At 42.1% G+C, this 20785-nt stretch overlaps 1 protein-coding gene across 1 annotated transcript in view; it reads right to left on the bottom strand.

Annotated features, from left to right (window-relative positions):
* The window catches only part of LOC308285156 (ATP-dependent 6-phosphofructokinase, platelet type-like), a gene marked incomplete at both ends in the record, with an annotated part of 91539 nt that overhangs the window by 40139 nt on the left and 30615 nt on the right, over positions 1-20785 (bottom strand). Inside the window, 3 exons of the mRNA XM_080725873.1 lie at positions 9355-9480; positions 10005-10097; positions 11582-11677. Of these exons, the coding sequence (XP_080581999.1) occupies positions 9355-9480; positions 10005-10097; positions 11582-11677 (315 nt within the window). The remainder of the gene's footprint in view (positions 1-9354; positions 9481-10004; positions 10098-11581; positions 11678-20785) is intronic.

Below are 20785 nucleotides of genomic sequence, written 5' to 3' on the forward strand. Positions count from 1 at the left end.
TTCCCGCTTCTCTTACTGGCAGGTGAGCGCATTGGGGTCGAGTACCTCCTGAACCAGACTGGTAGAGGAGACCTGCTGACCCCTGTGCAGAGTGATGCTGGTGCCATTCTGCCAGAGATCCAACGGGAACTTCAGGAGGAGGATGACACTGATCCGTTCATGCCACAGGTGGACAACAAGCCATTCACGTCAGACAATTCTGGTTTAGTGTAGTGACCGATAATCCTATCATTAAAATTGTACTACTTGGGGTTTATTTTTAATAACTGTTTTTGTCATCTCACAGTATGAACGTGACCTGCTGGACACTGTGCAGAGTGACCCTGCTGCCAATCTGCCAGGGTTGGAAGGGAACGTTCAGGAGGAGGATATCACTGACACGATCTTAACACAGGTAATCAACATGCCATTCACAATGGACAAGTCATATGACATGGTGTAATAACTGATAATTATATCAGTAAATTGTATTGACTTTTTTTCTTTTTTTTATTACATCAGTCTGAAAGTGAGCTGCTGGACACTGTGCAGAGTGACCCTGCTGCCAGTCTGCCACGGTTGGAAGGGGACGTTCAGGAGGAGGATATCCCACAGGTAGTCAACATGCCATTCACAATGGACAATTCATATGACATGGTCTAATAATTGATAATTCTATCAGTTAAATTGTACTACTTTAGGTTTTTTATATTACTGTAATTCTATCAGTTAAATTGTACTACTTAAGGTTTTTTATATTACTGTTCTCTTCTTCACAGTCTGACCTACTCGACCTCGACCCTACTCGACAGAGTGACGATGATGACTCTGGCAGTATGGACACTGGGCCTGGTGGCCAAAGCCCATCAGCTCGGGTAAATTAACCAGTATATGAACATCATCAAAAAAAAATGTTTTGCTGCTTGTCTGAGTTGGTTTAAGAAGTTTGTTTTGTCTTGTCGTTTGTCTTCAGTGTGATTCAAGTGGCGTACCAGGGTATGACAAGGTTGAGGAGTTGGCAGAGTACCTGGTCTGTCTCAACCGCACGATCACAGCCTTGTCTAATATTGAAAAGGAGGTGATATTGCGGCTGTACAACAGTTTGGATGCTGTTGACCAGGTACCACCAAAATATGGCCTCAAATCCAAGAAGAGCACCTGTTCTGGAATGTGGAGAGCATCGCGAAAGCGCAGTGGCTCTGCACCTAGTGTGCAATCATCTGAAAGGTAATTAACACCCGGGGATGTGTTATATTTCATATCGTCACTGTCGGGCAGAAACCTCGTATCTCCAAGTTTCAAATGTGTACACTTTTTCGCAAAGTAAAGCCCTGCTTCATCACACAAGGCCGTCCCACAAAAGCAGTGAAAACAGCCAATCTACTCGTTGTGTGCTTGTAGATCGGCTGTTTTCACTAGTTTAAATCATTTTAAAAATGAAAAATACAAAACAAACGGTTTTGGACATACAAGGTTTCCACCTGACAATGACGATATGTCATTGTGTGTTTGTCAGTGACTACCAAGAGAACAGCCCACCCTACAGGCGTGTTACCAACTCTTGACTGTGCTGAATTAAAAAGTATACACACTGGGATGTGCATCACTGAATCACTTCATTTATTTAACCCTGGCATGCCTATATTAATATTTATTCATCTGTCCACAGAATGTTCATGGCTGGCAAGCAGGTTCCCCACCCTCCTGATAAAAACAGGATTTCTGCCTGCGTCTGCCTAAAACTTTTTAAGGAGTTCACCCTAAAAAGAAATAGGCCAAAGGACCGCGATGGCAAAGTCTTGCCGATTTCCCAGTCAATTGTTTTGACCTATAGTCACATCAGGCAACTGATTGAAGACTGTAGGGAAATTCAGGCTACCAACTTGGTGCTGGTACTTATCAACATCTCAACAGTGAGCAAATGGTGAGTTACTTCCTTATTCCCAGATACCTCCCTTGAATATGTTTTATTCTAAATGCATTCTAAATCCCCCAAAATATTTGTGCTCCTCCAGGCTGGGAAAGCAGCAGAAGACGACTACCCTTGGGCTCTTGCTTAAAGGTGTGGAGCTTCCAGGCACCCATACAGCTGAGGAATCCCTCGTGGAGGCCAGGGATCCCCCATCTGCGCCTGTTCAACATGAACATGGACTCATGGTATTCGATGAGCCAGAAAACCGTGAGGGTGAAGCTGTAATCCGCCAGCGTCGCAGTGTCAGAGGCCGAACAGTGTCTTTTGCTGCACACACAGACACTGGGAGTTCTACCCAAGCGGCACACGACTGGCATGGAGCACAGCACTCTGGGTGGGCTGATTTCCCTCAGGATCCGGCGGGATGGACATCATCCTATCCATCAACGGCTCCCGACCCTCAATATCAAGCTGGATGGCCGCCATCCTATCCATCAACGGCTCCTAACCCTCAGCATCCGTCTGGATGGACGCCATCTCCCTACCCTCAATATCAGGCTGGATGGCCGCCATCCTATCCATCAACGGCTCCCAACCCTCAGTATCCTGCATGGACACCATCCCATCCATCAATGGCTCCCAACCCTCAGTATCCTGGATGGACACCATTCCAGCCACCACCTGCTCCCTTCCCTCTGCATCAGAGTGGGTGGTCTGGACCATCGCCAGCGCCCAATCTCCAGTCTCAGGGAGGGGGTGCTTCTCATCAGCCACCTCCTGCTCCCAATCCCCAGCCACAGGACGGTTCAGAATCCGATCGAAATCGCCGCCGTGAGTGGAGACGGCAAAGGGCAACTCGGGAGGATCAGCAGCTAATGGAGAGCGGAGAGCCTCCAAAGAAGCGAGTCACCAGAGAGTCTTACAAATGCAAAGTTTGTAATCTGCCAAAGAACAAGTCGACTGGCCACACTCAGGTAAAGGGCAAGTGGTACTGTCCTGCATCTGGCCTTAGTGTCGAGGAATGGAAGAGTGCAAACCCCTAGTTTTGCTCTTTTTAGATGTGTTTTATTTTAAAAGTGTTTGGTTTTTCCTTTTTAGATGTGTTGTTTTATTTTAGAAGTGTTTTAAATATTCTGGTTTTGATATTTTTTATATTTGATATTGTGTTTTCGTTCAAAACTATTGTGAGTAAACACAGCCATCCTATGGGTGATATTGTTTCATCCTATGGGTGATAATATTGTGTTATTTTGGTGTTGACATTGTTGTACATTGCTTATTGCTGTAAAAAAAAAAAAAAAAAAAAAACTCTTGTGGTGGAAAGTAACACAGCCATCCTTTGGGTGGAAGATCCAGGTGCGAGTCCTGGCAAGAGTGGCTACCGATATCTTATCGGTATTTGTTGAAGTGGGAATAGATCCAGGTGCGAGTCCTGGCAAGAGTGGCTACCGATATCTTATCGGTAATTTGTTGAAGTGGGAATAGTGTTTATTTCGACACAACCAGAATCGGTGTTAAAAAAGGAAGAGATCCGAGCACTGAAAAGTCACGAGGAGCTTAAAGTTAATACAAAGTTTATTCTATAAAAACCAACATGTTTCGACCTTAAGGTCTTCATCAGGGCAAGATCTGGAGCAGCAAACATGCAAAACCATTAAATAGTGGCTATTCACGTGACGTTACAGATGAACAGGCACTTAATGACCATTGTTACCTAAAAGACACACCCAACTATGCAAGTGTGTGTGTGTGTGTATGCACAGCACATAAAGCCCTGCTTCATCATACAAGACTGTCGCACAAAACTAGTGAAAATAGCAGATCTACAAGCAGGTGCGAGGCGTTGTGTGCTTGTAGATCAGCTATTTTCACAGTTTAAAATAATTTGTAAAATGATAAATACAGCTATTTTCACAGTTTAAAATAATTTGTAAAATGATAAATACAAAACGAACGGTTTTGGAGTTGGACATACAACTTGGTTTCCACCCGACAAAAATGATATACCGTAGGACATGTTGTCTGCACACACACCCGCAGTACGCACCTACTGAGCATAGAGATTCTGAGCCTGTGCAGGAGACATAATCACACAACTGATTTATATATCAAGTATCAATAAATTAAAGAAAATAAATGCAAACGATGATAAATAGGTAACTCAAAAAGAAAAGACATTGCATATCATGGGTGATATTGTTGTTTTATTGTGGTGCTTTATAAGTGTTGTTGTACATTTCTTTCTCAAAAAATCTAAAACAACGAGGAGAAAAAAAAACAACAAACAACAAAACGTAACTCTTGCAGCGGAAAGTAAACAACAAGTATGAATCCTTCTTGATTATAACTGTTTATTTCATCCCAAACGCAACTAGAACCATTTTGGTCAATCTGTCCCAGCCCGGATTTGAACCCACGGCCTCGCGTTAACAAACAGCAGAACATGACTCTTGCGGTCCTTTGTTTGGGTGGAAGATTCCATGTACGAATCCTGGCAAGAGTGTCTTTGTTTGTCTGATCAGTAATTTATCGAGGTAAGGAAGAGTCGTCCTTCCTGATTACAACTGTCTATTTCGACCCAAACACGACCAGAACCAGTTTGGTCAATCTGTCCCAGCCCGGATTTGAACACGCGGCCTCGCGGTTTTCCTCTTCTTTCCCCTCCTCCTTTCCCCTCCTCCTTTCCCCCCTCTTCCCCCTTTCCTCCCCTTTCTTCCCCCCCCAGGTAGTCCATTTAACCCCTTTTTTGGCCGAGTGGTTAAGGCGATGGACTGCTAATCCATTGTGCTCTGCACGCGTGGGTTCGAATCCCATCCTCGTCGGAATACATTTGGCTCCTTGTCGAACAAAGGGTCACACTTTTGAGCCCCCACAAACGTCTACTTCAGACTACTTCAGTCGAATGAAGTAGGCATGACTCTGGAGATCAGTCGTTTGGAATGTGTGGAAAAGAAGTTGCTGAATGTGCACCTGAGAGCTGACACTGACAGACAGCTACTGTGGAGCTAAAAATAGACCATGCCTTGATGCCGTTTTCAACAACAAACACATGAACATGTAGATGCTTAAATATATTTGAGAAATAATAATAATAATAGTAATTAAAGCTGCAAGCAGCATTGACCAGGCCCTCACACGTTACACTACACTAATTACACTTATTACACCTATTACACCTCTTTATTACCTCTCTATTACACTATTAAATGTATTACACTATTACACTTATTGTGCTATTGCACTAATTACACTATTTAACTTATTATATTATTACAAGTATTACATTATTACACTATTACACTTATTTCACTATTACACTATTACACTATTACACTTATTGCGCTATTATACTATTACACTAATTACACTATTTAACTTATTATACTATTACAAGTATTACACTATTACACTTATTGCTCTATTACACTATTAAACGTATTACACTATTACACTTATTGCTCTATTACACTATTAAACGTATTACACTATTACACTTATTGCTCTATTACACTATTAAACTTATTACACTATTACACTTATTGCTCTATTACACTATTAAACTTATTACACTATTACACTTATTGTGCTATTACACTATTACACTAATTACACTATTTAACTTATTATACAATTACAAGTATTACACTATTACACTATTACACGTATTGCTCTATTACACTATTACACTTATTGCTCTATTACACTATTAAACTTATTACACTATAACACTTATTACACTATTTAACTTATTACACTATTAAACTTATTACACTTTTACATATAGATGGATATACAGTATGTAAAAGTGTAAAAAAAAGAGAAGAAATTAGTAAGTAGTTGACGGCCCCTCGTTAATGGATCAAAGGAAGGCAATTATATCTCTGCACTGTAAACTAGCTGCTGTTATACAGATGCATACTTTTCAAACAGACTGGTTAATTGGTTCGGTTAAATGTCTATTTGGCATTGACTAAGAATGTGATTTTGAGTACGGGCAAAATCACATTCATTTTAGTGTCAAATAGACATCATTGTTTTTCAGCCAAAATAGCATCAAATGAAACAGAATTTTGCAGGGCATCTAACTAAAGCCTTTTAGACCAGAATCCTGAACACCTTTAGAAAGCTACTTAGCTTCAGGGGGGGGCAAACAACACCTGACTCTGCAGGTCGCAGACATCACCTGGTACGAGTTTAAGGTCAATAGTGGGACCAAAACTGTGGCCTTAATCGGTCGCAAACCTGGAACAGGTCGAGTGGTCATTGGATGTCAACAAGGCATGGCCCTGGTTTTGGGCCCTGCCGAGTGGGCCACGCCAACTGGACTGTCCCACTTGGCACAATGACGGGTCATATCGTGACGCGTTGTGGCTATTGAGCATGGCCCGAAACAGGGCTGTGACAAGTGAACTCGCGGCCGCACCCCAGAAGGACAGTCCGTTCGACATAGACCTTATCGATGCCTGTTCCACATTGTCTTTTCAGCATTGACTTTAAGTTTAGGTTAATGTGTTTTTAGCATTGCCTTCAATGACATCTCTTTCGCCTCATCTCTTTAGCGTCGACGTCCGTTTGGGGAGCGGTGGTCCCAAAAGGACGCCCCACGGTGTCCCTTTGGCAGGGAGTGGCTCGAAGGCTCCGCCTGGTAGGGGAAGGCGTTTGGGCCCGATTTCGAAAAATCACAGAGCGGGCCCCGGTGCACCCCTTATTTTTAGGGCCCCGGGAAGGGGGAGACGCGCTCGGCTGGCCCGGTGCGACCGGAGGGCCGGGTGCGGCCTTAAAGTGGGACTGGTGCCCGAAAGGACGCGTGGGTGCCAAAAGGACACCCGGCCGGCGCCTCGCCAAACCGACGCGTTTCACTAACAGCGGGAAAGGGAAGAATGGAAATCTCTGTTGGAAATGTTACCCCCGTGACCCGATACCGGATAAGCGGTTAAAGATGAATGGATGGACATTAGGTTTCACAGGGGATGTAGCTCAGTGGTAGAGCGCATGCTTCGCATGTATGAGGCCCTGGGTTCAATCCCCGGCATCTCCATTAATCTTATGGTGTTGAGAGCCCACCTGGGAAGAAGGTCCCTATTGAGGTGTCCCCGAGCAAGACACATGAACCCAAAAATGCTCCCCCCCACTCAAGGCTGACCATTTACATCAATTAGCTGGGTGAAGCTGACAACTGAATTTCCCCTTCTGAATCAAATAGGTCTAATTGTTATTTTTTTTTAATTATGAAGGCACCCCATGCTTCATAAAATCTACTTTTATTGTGATCTCCATATTTGGGAAAATATGGCCACATTTTGTCCAACTTAAACAATCAACCAGGTCTGTGAAACCTTAGGTGTATTTCTCTACCCCTATCTGTATCTGTCATGTGTTTCATACTGTGGCGGTGCTGCTATGACAACTGAATGTCCCTTCCGGGGTCAATAAAGGGTCTGTCTCTTCTATAAATGTCATTTAAAATCTAAATTTAATCTCACAAGAATAACCGGATGAAGGCCTATCAGGGGCTGCAAGGAGTAAGTTGTTGAGTCATAGCTTAGATAAATGGCAACTGTATTTCCAAGCTGGACTGAATTTGTTTGGTTCTTCTCAAATAAAGATTTAAGGCATTCTCTTGATAATGTATAGTTTAGGGGGTTTCATTTATTTATTCTCTTGTTCTTCCAATATGTACTGTATGCCCAATGTGATGTGACTGTTTGCTAAGATAAATACTTATGACTCAAATGGGTATATGTGGCGGAGAGAGTCGCAGCCCCAGCCTGAAGCCTCAAAAGTCTAGTATCTGCCCTCGTTCCATAGGGATATCCCTTTGTAGTAATGGTTAAGATATCGGACTTTCACGTGAGAGACCCAGGTTCGAAGCTGGGTGGGGAGGTTTGGATCATCTCCGTTACATATATACCAGTAAGACTCCCTAATCGGGAGATAAGCGACCGTAGGTCACTTATCTCCACAAATAGGGCAAACATTTTTTATTCCATAAACTTCCTGATCCATGTTGATGACATGAGTGTAGACATACTGTGTAGTGATTTTCGGGCCAAAACTGTAGGAGCAGTGGCCAAAAATGTGTTTTCAAAATCGGCCTGTAGGTGGCGCTAGAAGAGGGCCATGTGAGAAATGAGGGGTGGGCTGTCCGTGTTGCCTTGGCGGACGAATAGGTACTGGCCCCGGCTCTCCCGGACGCTCCTAGCCTGAGTTACGGCATTTTATGTGAGCTGCAGTGGCAGGGGGTCCTCCACTGGGGGCGCCACCACTTTTGCATCCGTTCTGGAGCACCAGGAGTGGGTGGTCCCCAGGAATTCCCCGTGAGCAGCTCCGTTGGGGTGGTCATTTGGTCATTTTTGCACATTTGGTATTTTTTTTACACCTGGGGGTCCCCCAGGGACCTGGGGGTCCCTGGAACTCCGGGGGTCCTTGGAGGTTGTAGTTTGGCAGGCAAGGAGTTTGTGTGGAAATTTTGGCATGGATCGGGCCAACGGTGGCCGAGATATGAGCAGGCCAAAAGTGTGACGTGTGAGGTGTGACTGACTGACGGACGCACGGACACCTCGAGCAGCTTTCTGTAGTAAGATGCGACCTACGGTCGCAACTAGGGTGACCAGACGTAGCGGCTTCAAGCTGCGTGTCCTGGTGTCCTGACAAATATCTCTAAAACACTAATAAACATTCACTACAAAATTGTCACGATTTTTGCCAGAATTAAAATAATAGTAGCTGTTTTCAGTGGTTGCATAGATATGTATCATGTTCTTTTCATGAAAAGATGCTCACCTAACCAATCAGAAAACATGAACCAATTCATTACATGCGCATTGCTTTTTAGGGTCCGCGTCCGTTTTAGGCAACAGTGGTTCGCGTCCCGGTACACACGCACACATGCGTGCGCGCACATTTTCTGTTTCTCCAACAAACAGTCACATATGGACTAGGGATGGGACGATGTGAACATTTCATATCACGATTGTTGTGACAAAAGAAATCACAATTTATGATATTATCGCGATAATCAAAATTCATTATCCTGGGGCGGAACATGATTTGCCAAAAAATAGCAGATCTACAAACTCACAACGCGAACATTTGATAGAGAGTGAGAAAAAGACTGTATCAAGTAGGTATATTATAAGTACCTTTTACCAATAGAGGGTTTAAGTGGTACCGGATATGCAGCTTGGCAAATAAAAGGTGAATTGATCCCAGTGCATGACGGAGGACAATATCACGATATATTAAATCTCCACAATACGATTATCATGAGTGTTTTTTATCACGATAAACGATAATATCACTTATTGTCCCATCCCTAATATGGACACCCATGAAGGCACACATTTACAGATCTAATCTAACCTAAAGTGTACACACAAACACACGCACACACATGCACACGCACGCACACACACACACACACACACACACACACACACACACACACAGTCCCACAGACTTACCATCTGAACACACTCCATGAGGGGCAGGCGTACAGCCGAGTTTCCGACCAGTGAAACGACGCAGGCCGGGGTTGTGGCTGAGGCCTCTAGTAGAGCAAGGACCGCCTCCACGCCCATACGGCTGGCCTGCACACACAGGTCAACAGTCATATATTGTATGTAAAAAATAATACATTAAAAAAAAGGTCCACATTAAAGGGTTGTTCCTTTCTAGCTAAGTTGGAAACTCCTTACCTAAAGGTCAATGCGAGGGCTTGGAGCGCAAAGTGACATTGTAATCTTTTTTACAGGACAGCTTTCCATGAATTATTTTATTAAAAACGATATGTTTTAGCAATCTATACTTTAATACAGATTAGGCTTCAATAAATATATCTTTTTAAAATATACCCTTTTTTAGTTTTTAGTTAGTTTAGTTTTTGCGCTCCAAGCCCTCGAATGGAGCTCAGGCAAAAACATGTATTATTTCTTTAATGTACCTTTTCTTTTACAGTTTAGCTTTTTTGAAAATGTAGAAAAGTAACAAAGGTATATTATTCGTATTTTAAACAATAAACACAGATACGGTTACAAATAAGAGGACAGACATGCTGATTCATTTGTGTTCACAATCACAACAGATGATGATATATAATAATATTATATTTTACCAGGATTCTGTCAAAGGCAGAGGGCGTTCCACCTCTCTGGACATGACCCAGGATGGTGACCCTGGTGTCAAAGCCGAGGCGCTGGATCACCAGCTACACATGGTGGTCAGGAGACGGGACAGAGAAGGCGTACAGTCAGATATCCTGGCATTAGCCAGACTGATAACATGGATTCACTCACACGTTCCTTCCCGGTATACCGCGGAGGAACGTGCAAGTGAATCCATGTTATCAGTCTGGCTAATGCCAGGCTAACAGTCAGATATCACAAACGGATTGATTGGTTTATTCTAAAACATAAGATCAACATATAACCCTCTAAAAGCCAACTCTTGTGTATTTTCATGGTTTTACTGACTTAACATGGTTCCAGAGGTTACAAACGTTTCACAAAATCAGGGTCCCATTACTCCAATTAAAAAATAAAAGATCAATATATGGCTGTTTATTTTAGAGTAAGCCGTTGTTTAAATGACAAGTTGACTTTTGGAAGGTGTACTGTACGTACTTCATCCGACAGCTAAAATACATGGAATATGACAACAAATTTAAACATTATATTAAATAATGAAATAACAGAAGGGGGAAATTCATGCAAAACATGTCCAGTCACATTTACAAAACCACACATGGATATGAAAGGAAAAGTGAAATGCTGTGGATTAGAATCTGGTCCTACTGCATCTCAGGCACTTACCAAAATGTTCAGACAAAGAACACAGGGTCTAGGGGATGACACACATGCAGAGGTTAACCACTTAAGCCCTACAGACTTAGTCATTATGACAAATAGCGGAAATAGCCAACGTACAAGCTCACAATGTGGGGCATAACGAGATGGCACAAGCTTGTAATGGTCTCACGGATGAGCCCCCGGCAAAAGTCTAAAGGTGAATACTGTTAGACCAGTCTTAAATCCAGCACAGTGCCAACGCAAATGTTTCCTTACTATTAAAAGGGCATTCAGGTTATGTGTGACTATATAGGTGGGGTCGCGCTAATAACTACAGGGGATAGCTTCGCATCTATGATGTCCCGGGTTCTATCCCTGGCATCTCCACTGATGTTATGGGGGACACCATAACCTGGGAATAACCTGGGAAGCAGATAAGGTGTCCCTCATTCATTAGGCAAGTGCTGGGAGCTGACCATAGATGTGGCACTCCATCTCCCAGGGGTGTATCGAGGATAGACCCCCCCCATTCTTGGCTGATACTGACAACAGGCCTCTACCACCTACTAAATAATACTTCACAAATTATATTATTTATTATTACACTTATTAATTTATAATGGCATCCCCAAAATAGGTACGGCAAGCTGAAAGTGGTTAACATGGCAGGCTAGGGGATGATGATGATGATGATGAAAAATGGACAGAAGAAAATATTCAAAACCAGCCATCCTTCTTGGAATGATAAGATGGGCATTTTATTTAGGATGAGACGATGTTAAAAACGATGGAACAGGCACACATTCAGGGGGTGGTTGGGTGAGGGATGCACACCACAGCAAAACCACAGCACAGAGGAGAAGTGGGCAGTCAGTTGGATGACTGACCTCTTCCCAGTACTTACATCCTTGACATAGTCAGTAGTAATGGGCTCGTTGTGGCAATCTATGGCCCCTTCAGCTATAATAATAATATTCAGCCTTTTCTTATCCTCGCGATTCTGGAAAGATTTAAAAGGGGCAACAAAAAAAGAAAAGAAAAAAAAAAGAAAACAGTTCAACACGTGACAGAAAACGTTTTGCATTTCAAACAGCTGCTTCTGGTGATGGGGGATAACTGTGCGTCAAACTAGACAACCTGGGCAACCATCGGCTTTAAAGGGATGTCTCGCAAATTTTACATTTTGGATATTTATATTTTTGAGTTTTTCATCTCCAGATACTTGTCATGTCACATAAAACATTTGATATTTACAGCTAGCCAGGACTCTTTGTATCCATAGCAGACTGGTTAGAGGGGCTGTCAGGGAAATAAAAAGTCCCTGGTTTACACCCGGTCGAAGTGTCCCTGATCAAGATACTTAAAAACCAATTACACCATGTATGGTTGACTGGAGTCCCTCAGGGCTCTGTACTAGTGTATTTTCTGTTAATTTGGGGAAGGCTTTCGCTGATAATAGCTGATCGACAAGCTCACAACGCGTCAATCTGTTTTTTCCTGCAAATGCCCTCCCCACAACGAAGAGGCTGGGGTTTAAGTGGTTAATTCCTTACTGATCTAGGATCTTCAGGTGTTGTGTTAAAGGAGTAGTTCACCTTTTTCTATTGATTACTAACACCATGGAGACTTGTAATTTGATTAAAATAAATGTACCCCCATTGATTTCGGATGGGGACCCAGAAGCATTTGGGTCCCCATCCGGAATCTGGGGGGTGAACTACTCCTTTAATGGCACCCATTGCTCCTAATAGTTAGTATGGGTAAATGCAGAACACACCTTTATGCAAATGTACTGTGACAAAAAACAAGGAGTGGGGGCAGTTATACCTGTATTATCATGCTAAATACTATCCAGACAGAATATACAGTATCTATACGAAACAAATCAATACTGACCTAAATGAAAACTTGAAATCAATGTTCTGAAATAAAGATTATATATTGATTTGCACATTGTTGTTTGTCTTGTAAATTGTTATTGTCCTGTTTCACGTGACAACATAACCTAAACCATGTACTGTCTTTCTTTATTACATATTACAATAATCCCAATATCACTTTCAGATCCTATCATCCATAATGAAGAGATGCTGGCTACGAGGTCTCTCTAGTAGTTAGCACTTGTTAAAGTGATTTACCTGACCTGAGGCTGTAACCAAAAAGTCAAAGCCATTAAAACATCTGCAGCCCTGACGACTTCACACGTTTAAAAACACACCCTGGTCAAAACCACCGTCTAAATGGCTCTGATTTACATAACAAACATGAACTCTCTCCCCTATTGTGACAAGTATCTGGAGAAGAAAGATGCAGCAAGCAGCAGCAGCAAGCAGCACCTCCTCACACTCACAATAGCACCCTAATCTCTTTATCTGCCTCATGAATGTCCATCACAGACCGACCGTTGACCCCCCAGCACCAACAGAAGCAGTGGTTTGGTTTCCCCCTCTGTAAAGCAGCAGGCTGGTTCTGCCTGGTTTACAGTGGCCGGTACAAGTACTCACATCCTGCACATAATCAGAGGTAATGATTTTCCCATGCGTGTCCACTGCTCCTTCTGCTACTATTATAATATTCAGCCTGGAGCCCCTGGAGCGGATCTGGGTGACAGCAAACAACACTGAAATACCACTGTAGATCTGTCAGTGTGTGTGTGTGTGTGTGTGTGTGTGTGTGTGTGTGTGTGTGTGTGTGTGTGTGTGTTTTGATTGATTTATTGAATTATTTATTAGTTTATAAGTTTGCATAGGAAAAGGTACAGAGACACCGTGTGTGTGTGTGTGTGTGTGTGTGTGTGTGTGTGTGTGTGTGTGTATGTGTGTGTGTGTGTGTGTGTGTGTGTGTGTGTGTGTGTGTGTGTGTGAACAGAGCAATTTTTTTAACACTTTCGAACTGCTATTAGTGCACAAACCTTCCTATGTGGATATATGCCGGTAGGCCGACTATTCCTGACATTAAATGCACAATTCTTATGGTTTTGTAAGTTATGTTTGTATTATTTTTTTTGATTGTATTGTTCCACTTTGTTGTCTCATGTCAATAAAGATCCTTTGAATTGAATTGTGTGTGTGTGTGTGTGTGTGTGTGTGTGTGTGTGTGTGTGTGTGCGCGCGCGCGTGTTGAGGAAGAGAGGAAGTGAGAGAGAGACAGAGAGATAGAGAGAGTGTGGTAGCGTGGCCGAGCGGTCTAAGGCGCTGGATTAAGGCTCCAGTCTCTCCGGAGGCGTGGGTTCAAAGGGTGCGTACCTTTTGCGCGAAGCCCGAAAGCGCGAAGTGGGGAAATGTCTCCTACCGCACCGTTAGCGCGAACGAGAGGGGAGGCGTGAGGACATTTTAAGCCGTAAGAAACTACACAACCACACAATATATTTGACTAAATGAAAAAGGGTGCCCCCTGTCGAAACTATTGTACTACCACACAATATATCTTCCTGGACCCTTATTGTGAAGGGCTGAAGGCAGAGAAATGATCTACAAGCTCACGTTGTCTCGTGGATGCGACGTGTTGTGAGCTTGCAGATCAGCTATTTTGCGAGACAAGCTGAGTGCAGACAGCACTGCATATTATCAACGTTCACAAGGAGCTGCGTGCTCAGTGCGTGCACAGTGGAGCATGTGAATGAAAAGAGAGACATTGTACTACCATACAATATCGAGCACTGCATATTATCAACGTTCACAAGGAGCTGTACTACCATACAATATCGGTGCGGTAGGAGACATTTCCCCACTTCGCGCTAACAGTGCGGTAGGAGACATTTCCCCACTTCGCGCTTTCGGGCTTCGCGCTTTCGGGACTTTCCCGGTTCAAATCCCACCGCTGCCAAATATTTATCTTGAAGTTTACAAATGTTCTATTACCAACACTTTAGCATAACTATGTGTTATTACTAGTTAATAGATCATTCACAAACTGGTTAGTTATACATTTTTTGTTAATTTTAATAAATAATTGGTTAAGGATTTATAACTATGCCTTATAGATAGCTAATAATAAATCACTCACTTTAGCATACCTATGTGTTATAACTAGTTAATAGATCATTCACAAACTGGTACTTCATTAGTTATACATTTTTTGTTAAATCATGTCAATAGTTATTATATTTTATTTGAACATTATTCATTACTATTGTCATCATTTGGCGAAAAAACGGTTGTATCATTTTATTTTACCATATCTGCAATACTTGCTATGTATCCCATGTCTATAATGCATTATAATCTGCTTGCAACACAGTATAATTATAGTTATAAGAACTAATATGTACGTAATATGCTTCATACCAATAAGCCTTTCACAATATAATTTATTTTATAATGACTTGTATAAATGTATTATAATCTTCTATTAACACTGTGTAATTACAGTCATAATGCAATCATAACATACTATATACAGCCTTTTATATTGCCATAGCTAGTCAAGTATCACAACACTTCATAATTGCTGGACAATCCTAGAGTTCTTAAGAGTTTTAATACATTATAATAATATATAATCACTGTTATAATGCATCATAGCATGGTCATAATGTGTCACTATTATGTGATCACTGGGTGCTTTAAGTTAAGTGAAAACACCTTTCTGCTTCAGGAATGTCATTACTTTATTAAAACACTTTAAAGCAACCACTTATAGTGACTTATAATTACTCTATAATGCATTATAACAGTCACTATAATGCATTATGAACATTTTATAATGTATTACAACTATTATCTATCTATAAATGCGACAAATCTCTGTCTGTTTGTTTGTTTGTTTGTAATCCGCGTATCTCGAGAACCGTTCGTCTCACCGGCTTCAGATTCGGCACGCGCGTTCCCCGCCGCCGCGCGGAGTGCAGTGCCAGGCCTCGACCCGACCCGACTCGCGGTTTTCCGAAACCGGCGCGAAACGTTCGGAATCTCCTTATGCGGAGCTGATTATTGACATCAGGCTGTTCCGGAGGAAATCGGCGCAAGCGCTGAGTCATTGTGACATCACTTCATAAAAGGCTCTGACATCACGTACGCCACATGAGTCATCACAAAATCTCTGTGAATGTGTATGTATGTATGTAATCCGCGTATCTCGAGAACCCTTCTTCCCACCGGCACGCGCGTTCTCCAGATATGGGCATAAAGTCTGACATCAGAGTTTTCCGCAACCGGTACTGTGTGTGCAGAGATCTTCATATATGGGCATAAGTGGACAAAGACAAACAGATGGTCAAAACGGGTCCTATGACAACAGGTATATTGGGGTTTGCATTAAAGGGTGGGGCATTCATTCCCTATTTCAAATTCGGCACGTGCGTTCCCCACCGCAGCAGGTAGTGCAGTGCTCGGCCTCAACCCGACCCGACCCACGATTGTTTGAAAAAGCGACAGAAATCTCATATATGGGCATAAAATGGACGCAGATAAACAGATATCTCCATATATGGCATATATGGGCATACAATGGATGCAGAATCACAAAGATCTCCATATACGGGCATAAAAGGGACACAGACAGACAGATACAGAGATCTCCATATATGGGCATAAAATGGATGCAGATAGACAGATATCTCCATATATGGGCATATATGGGCATAAAATGGACCCAGAACTATAACTGCAGTGATCTCCATATATGGACATAAAATGGACACCGACAGACAGATACAGATATCTCCATATATGGGCAAAAATGGACACAGGCAGACAAATGGTCAAAACGGGTCCTATGAAAACAGGTATAATGGGGTTTGCACCGCCGCGCGGAGTGCAGTGCCAGGCCTCGACCCGACCCGACTCGCGGTTTTCCGAAACCGGCGCGAAACGTTCGGAATCTCCTTATGCGGAGCTGATTGTTGACATCAGGCTGTTCCGGAGGAAATCGGCGCAAGCGCTGAGTCATTGTGACATCACTTCATAAAAGGCTCTGACATCACGTACGCCACATGAGTCAACACAAAATCTCTGTGAATGTGTATGTATGTATGTAATCCGCGTATCTCGAGAACCCTTCTTCCCACCGGCACGCACGTTCTCCAGATATGGGCATAAAGTCTGACATCAGAGTTTTCCGCAACCGGTACTGTGTGTGCAGAGATCTTCATATATGGGCATAAGTGGACAAAGACAAACAGATGGTCAAAACGGGTCCTATGACAACAGGTATATTGGGGTTTGCATTAAAGGGTGGGGCATTCATGGGGTTTGCATTAAAGGGTGGGGCATTCATTCCCTATTTCAAATTCGGCACGTGCGTTCCCCACCGCAGCAGGTAGTGCAGTGCTCGGCCTCAACCCGACCCGACCCACGATTGTTTGAAAAAGCAACAGAAATCTCATATATGGGCATAAAATGGACGCAGATAAACAGATATCTCCATATATGGCATATATGGGCATACAATGGATGCAGAATCACAAAGATCTCCATATACGGGCATAAAAGGGACACAGACAGACAGATACAGAGATCTCCATATATGGGCATAAAATGGATGCAGATAGACAGATATCTCCATATATGGGCATATATGGGCATAAAATGGACCCAGAACTATAACTGCAGTGATCTCCATATATGGACATAAAATGGACACCGACAGACAGATACAGATATCTCCATATATGGGCAAAAATGGACACAGGCAGACAAATGGTCAAAACGGGTCCTATGAAAACAGGTATAATGGGGTTTGCATTAAAGGGCGGGGCATTCATTCCCTATTTACATTGTTCCGAGTTGGCCAGGTCGCCGACTAGACGCTGGGCCGCCCGAAGGGCGGCCCAGCTTCTAGTAATTATAATACACTATGATTCTTGCTTAAAAAAAGAATGTATGTGATTACCTAACAATTATAACTTATTATACAATCAATCAATCAATCAATCAATCAATCATACTGTAAGACTTGACATTAAAAGTAATTATACAATGCAATTAATATAAAGCAAGCATTTTTGTTCTTATAACTATAATTATGCTGTGTTGTAATTATCTTATAATGCATCACAACTATGCTTATAATGCATTATAGACATGGGATGCATAGCAATACCAAAATATCTTTACTTATCTGCAGTTTTAGCAAAAACAAAATTCTTTGTTTGTATTTTGAAGTTAATTTGACTTACTGTATTTGATTGCAATGTTATACAGCTCTGCTCCTGTTTCCCATGCTAATAAAGCCTCTTTAAAATATAATTTCTCTTTTAGAGAAGAGAGAGAGAGAGAGAGAGAGAGACATCTGTGACCAGAGTAATGAGAGAGAGAGAGGTTGGATTCTGAGCTAACCGCATGGGTTCTGTGGTGCAATGGATAGCGCATTGGACTTATAGTCAAAGGAGAGCGAGGGAGAGTGAGAGAGAGAGAGGTTGGATAAGCCCTGTGGGCTCTGTGGCGCAATGGATAGCGCATTGGACTTCTAGTCAAAGGCTTGAGATGGCATTCAAAGGTTGTGGGTTCGAGTCCCACCAGAGTCGCACTTATGTAAAGGTACCCTCTGTGTGCGTGAGAGAGATTCACAACAGTAATCACACAATGTGTGTGGAAGAGGAATTAATTGGTGTAATAACTAAATTGGGGTTAAAAAGCAACCCAAAAAAAGACTACTAATCGTAATGTGTACATCGGCACTGTGCTGATCTCAGTACATTGTACAAACAGCAGCTACCGTAAAATACTTTTGAGAAATTGTGTAACACTTTAATTAAAGGTCGGGTCTATGCATTTATAATGTGCGTATAAGGCATTATAACACTCGTTATCTAGACGTTTTTAATAATGTATGTCAACTTATAACAATGTGTGTGGGGAGGAATTCATTGGTGTAATGATTAAATTGTGGTTAAAAAGCAACCCAAAAAAAGACTACACATCATAATCATAATGTGTTCATTGGTACTGATCTCAGTACATTATACAAACAGCTGCTATCTTATAATACTTTGGAGAAAACACTTTAATTAAAGGTCGGGTATATACTGCATTATACTGTAGCATTTATAATGTGCTTATAAGGCATTATAACACTCGTTATAGATGCTTATAATCATGTATGTCAACTTATAACAACGTTTAAAACATTAGCATCATGAACATTTCATAGCGAGAGTGGGAGTGAGAGAAAGAGAGGTTGGATCAGAGCCAAATACATGGGCTCTGTGGCGCAATGGATAGCGCATTGGACTTCTAGTCAAAGGCTTGAGATGGCATTCAAAGGTTGTGGGTTCGAGTCCCACCAGAGTCGCACTTATGTAAATGTGCCCTCTATGTGTGTGTGTGTGTGAGAGAGACACGACAGTAAGATACAACCGCAATATACAATGGGTGTGGGGAGGAATTAATGGGTGGTTTATAGGCCTAATACATAATAATTGCTGCATTATAACACTTGTTATAAATGTTTATAATCATGTATGTCAACTTATAACAACGTTTAAAATGTATTATAAATGCTGGTCAAGCTCAGTGGAACAGCTAAGTTAGAACTACCTTAAATGAGTTAGTTATAAAGTGTCTTTGTCATAAGTTGTTATGCATAATTATAAAGATTTATAACGAGTATTATGAAGCATTATGTATGCTTATAGTGCATTATAATCCCAACCTTTAAGTAAAGTGTTACCTGGTAGTTATAGAATGTAATGTTCCACAGAGTTTATAATGAATGTTTATTTATTCATAAACCTTGTTATAAGTTGTTATGCATACTTATAAACATTTATAACAAGTGTTATAATGCCTTACAAGTGCAGTTATAACACATTATAGACACAACCATAAAGCTGATATACTGTATGTAGTTTTCTGATGACCTAAGCAAATTTGGCGATTGCACATTCTTATTTTAAACATTTATTTTATTATAGCCTATTCAGACGCTAACAATGCTCCCCAACGAAATCTAGTCTCTGTGACACTTCTAGCGGCCGGAGTCTGCCTCCAAAACTATTCTGCTATCTGTGATATGAAGTCTTACCGAAAATTACAACTGTTTTATCGTGCCCAATGCTTATTCATCTTTCAGGTGAATGAGGGAAGATAATTACTGGTTAACATGCAGCCCGCAGGGGGGTAAATGCCACTCATGCACTGATTAATCATGGAGTCATTTTGTATATGACACCACCACGAATGCGTGAAAACCCTCGATCAGCTACACACACACACAACTCATCATAGGGTAAAGTTACAAAAGTGCGACTCTGGTGAGACTCACAGCCAGAACATCTGAATGCCATCTCAAATGCTTGACTATGAGTCCCGCGCGCTATCCATTACGCCACAGAGCCGATGCAGTCATATCTAATACCATCTATCGATATATTTGATGAAGTTGCAAACTTTTCACATTTCTTTATTCTAAGCAAGCCTATATCTTTAATAGTCAGCACGCAGTTTTTCGTCACACTTTGCTTGTGCATGGTTCCGATGCCAAAAAAGCCCCTTGGAGAGAGGCGAGAGAAGGGGGAGAGAGAACAATGCAAGCGAGAGAGCGCAAGAGAGAGAGGTGAGCAAGAAGAGACACAGTGATAGTGATAGATCTATAGAGAGATGGGATCATAACCGCGCGCATCGGCTCTGTGGCGCGATGGATAGCGCATGGGACTTATAGTCAAGCATCTGGGATGGCATTCACATGTTGTGGCTTGAGTCCCACCGGAGTCGCACTTTTGTAAGTTTACCCTCTGATGAGGTGTGTGTCTAGATAGCTGATCGAGCATTTTATCATAGATTCTAGTGTAGACTGCAGCGAAAATGTGTCCTCTACTACAGCAACGTTTTCACAATACACCGAGGTGGGGGGGTTGGGGTGTCCGGCATCTCTCGCAGTGAAATAACCGATTCAATATTTATAAAATATGAACAGTGTATACGTACATAATTATTACTCTCTTTACTTGCACAATGAGGGAAATTTGATACTGACAACGCATGAAACGGATTGCATTTCATCATGTCCGAGCTCCAACGCTTATGCATCTTTCTGGTGAATGAGGGAAGATAACTGGTTAACATGCAGCCCGCAGAAAAAGAAATTGACATTTATACGCTGATTAATCATAGTAATTTTGTGAATGAAGAGACTCACACTTCATCCGAGGGTAAAGTTACAAAAGTGC

This window comes from Nannobrachium achirus, assembly GCF_963921795.1.
Source record: "Nannobrachium achirus genome assembly, chromosome: 5".
Classification (NCBI taxonomy): Eukaryota; Metazoa; Chordata; class Actinopteri; order Myctophiformes; family Myctophidae; genus Nannobrachium; species Nannobrachium achirus.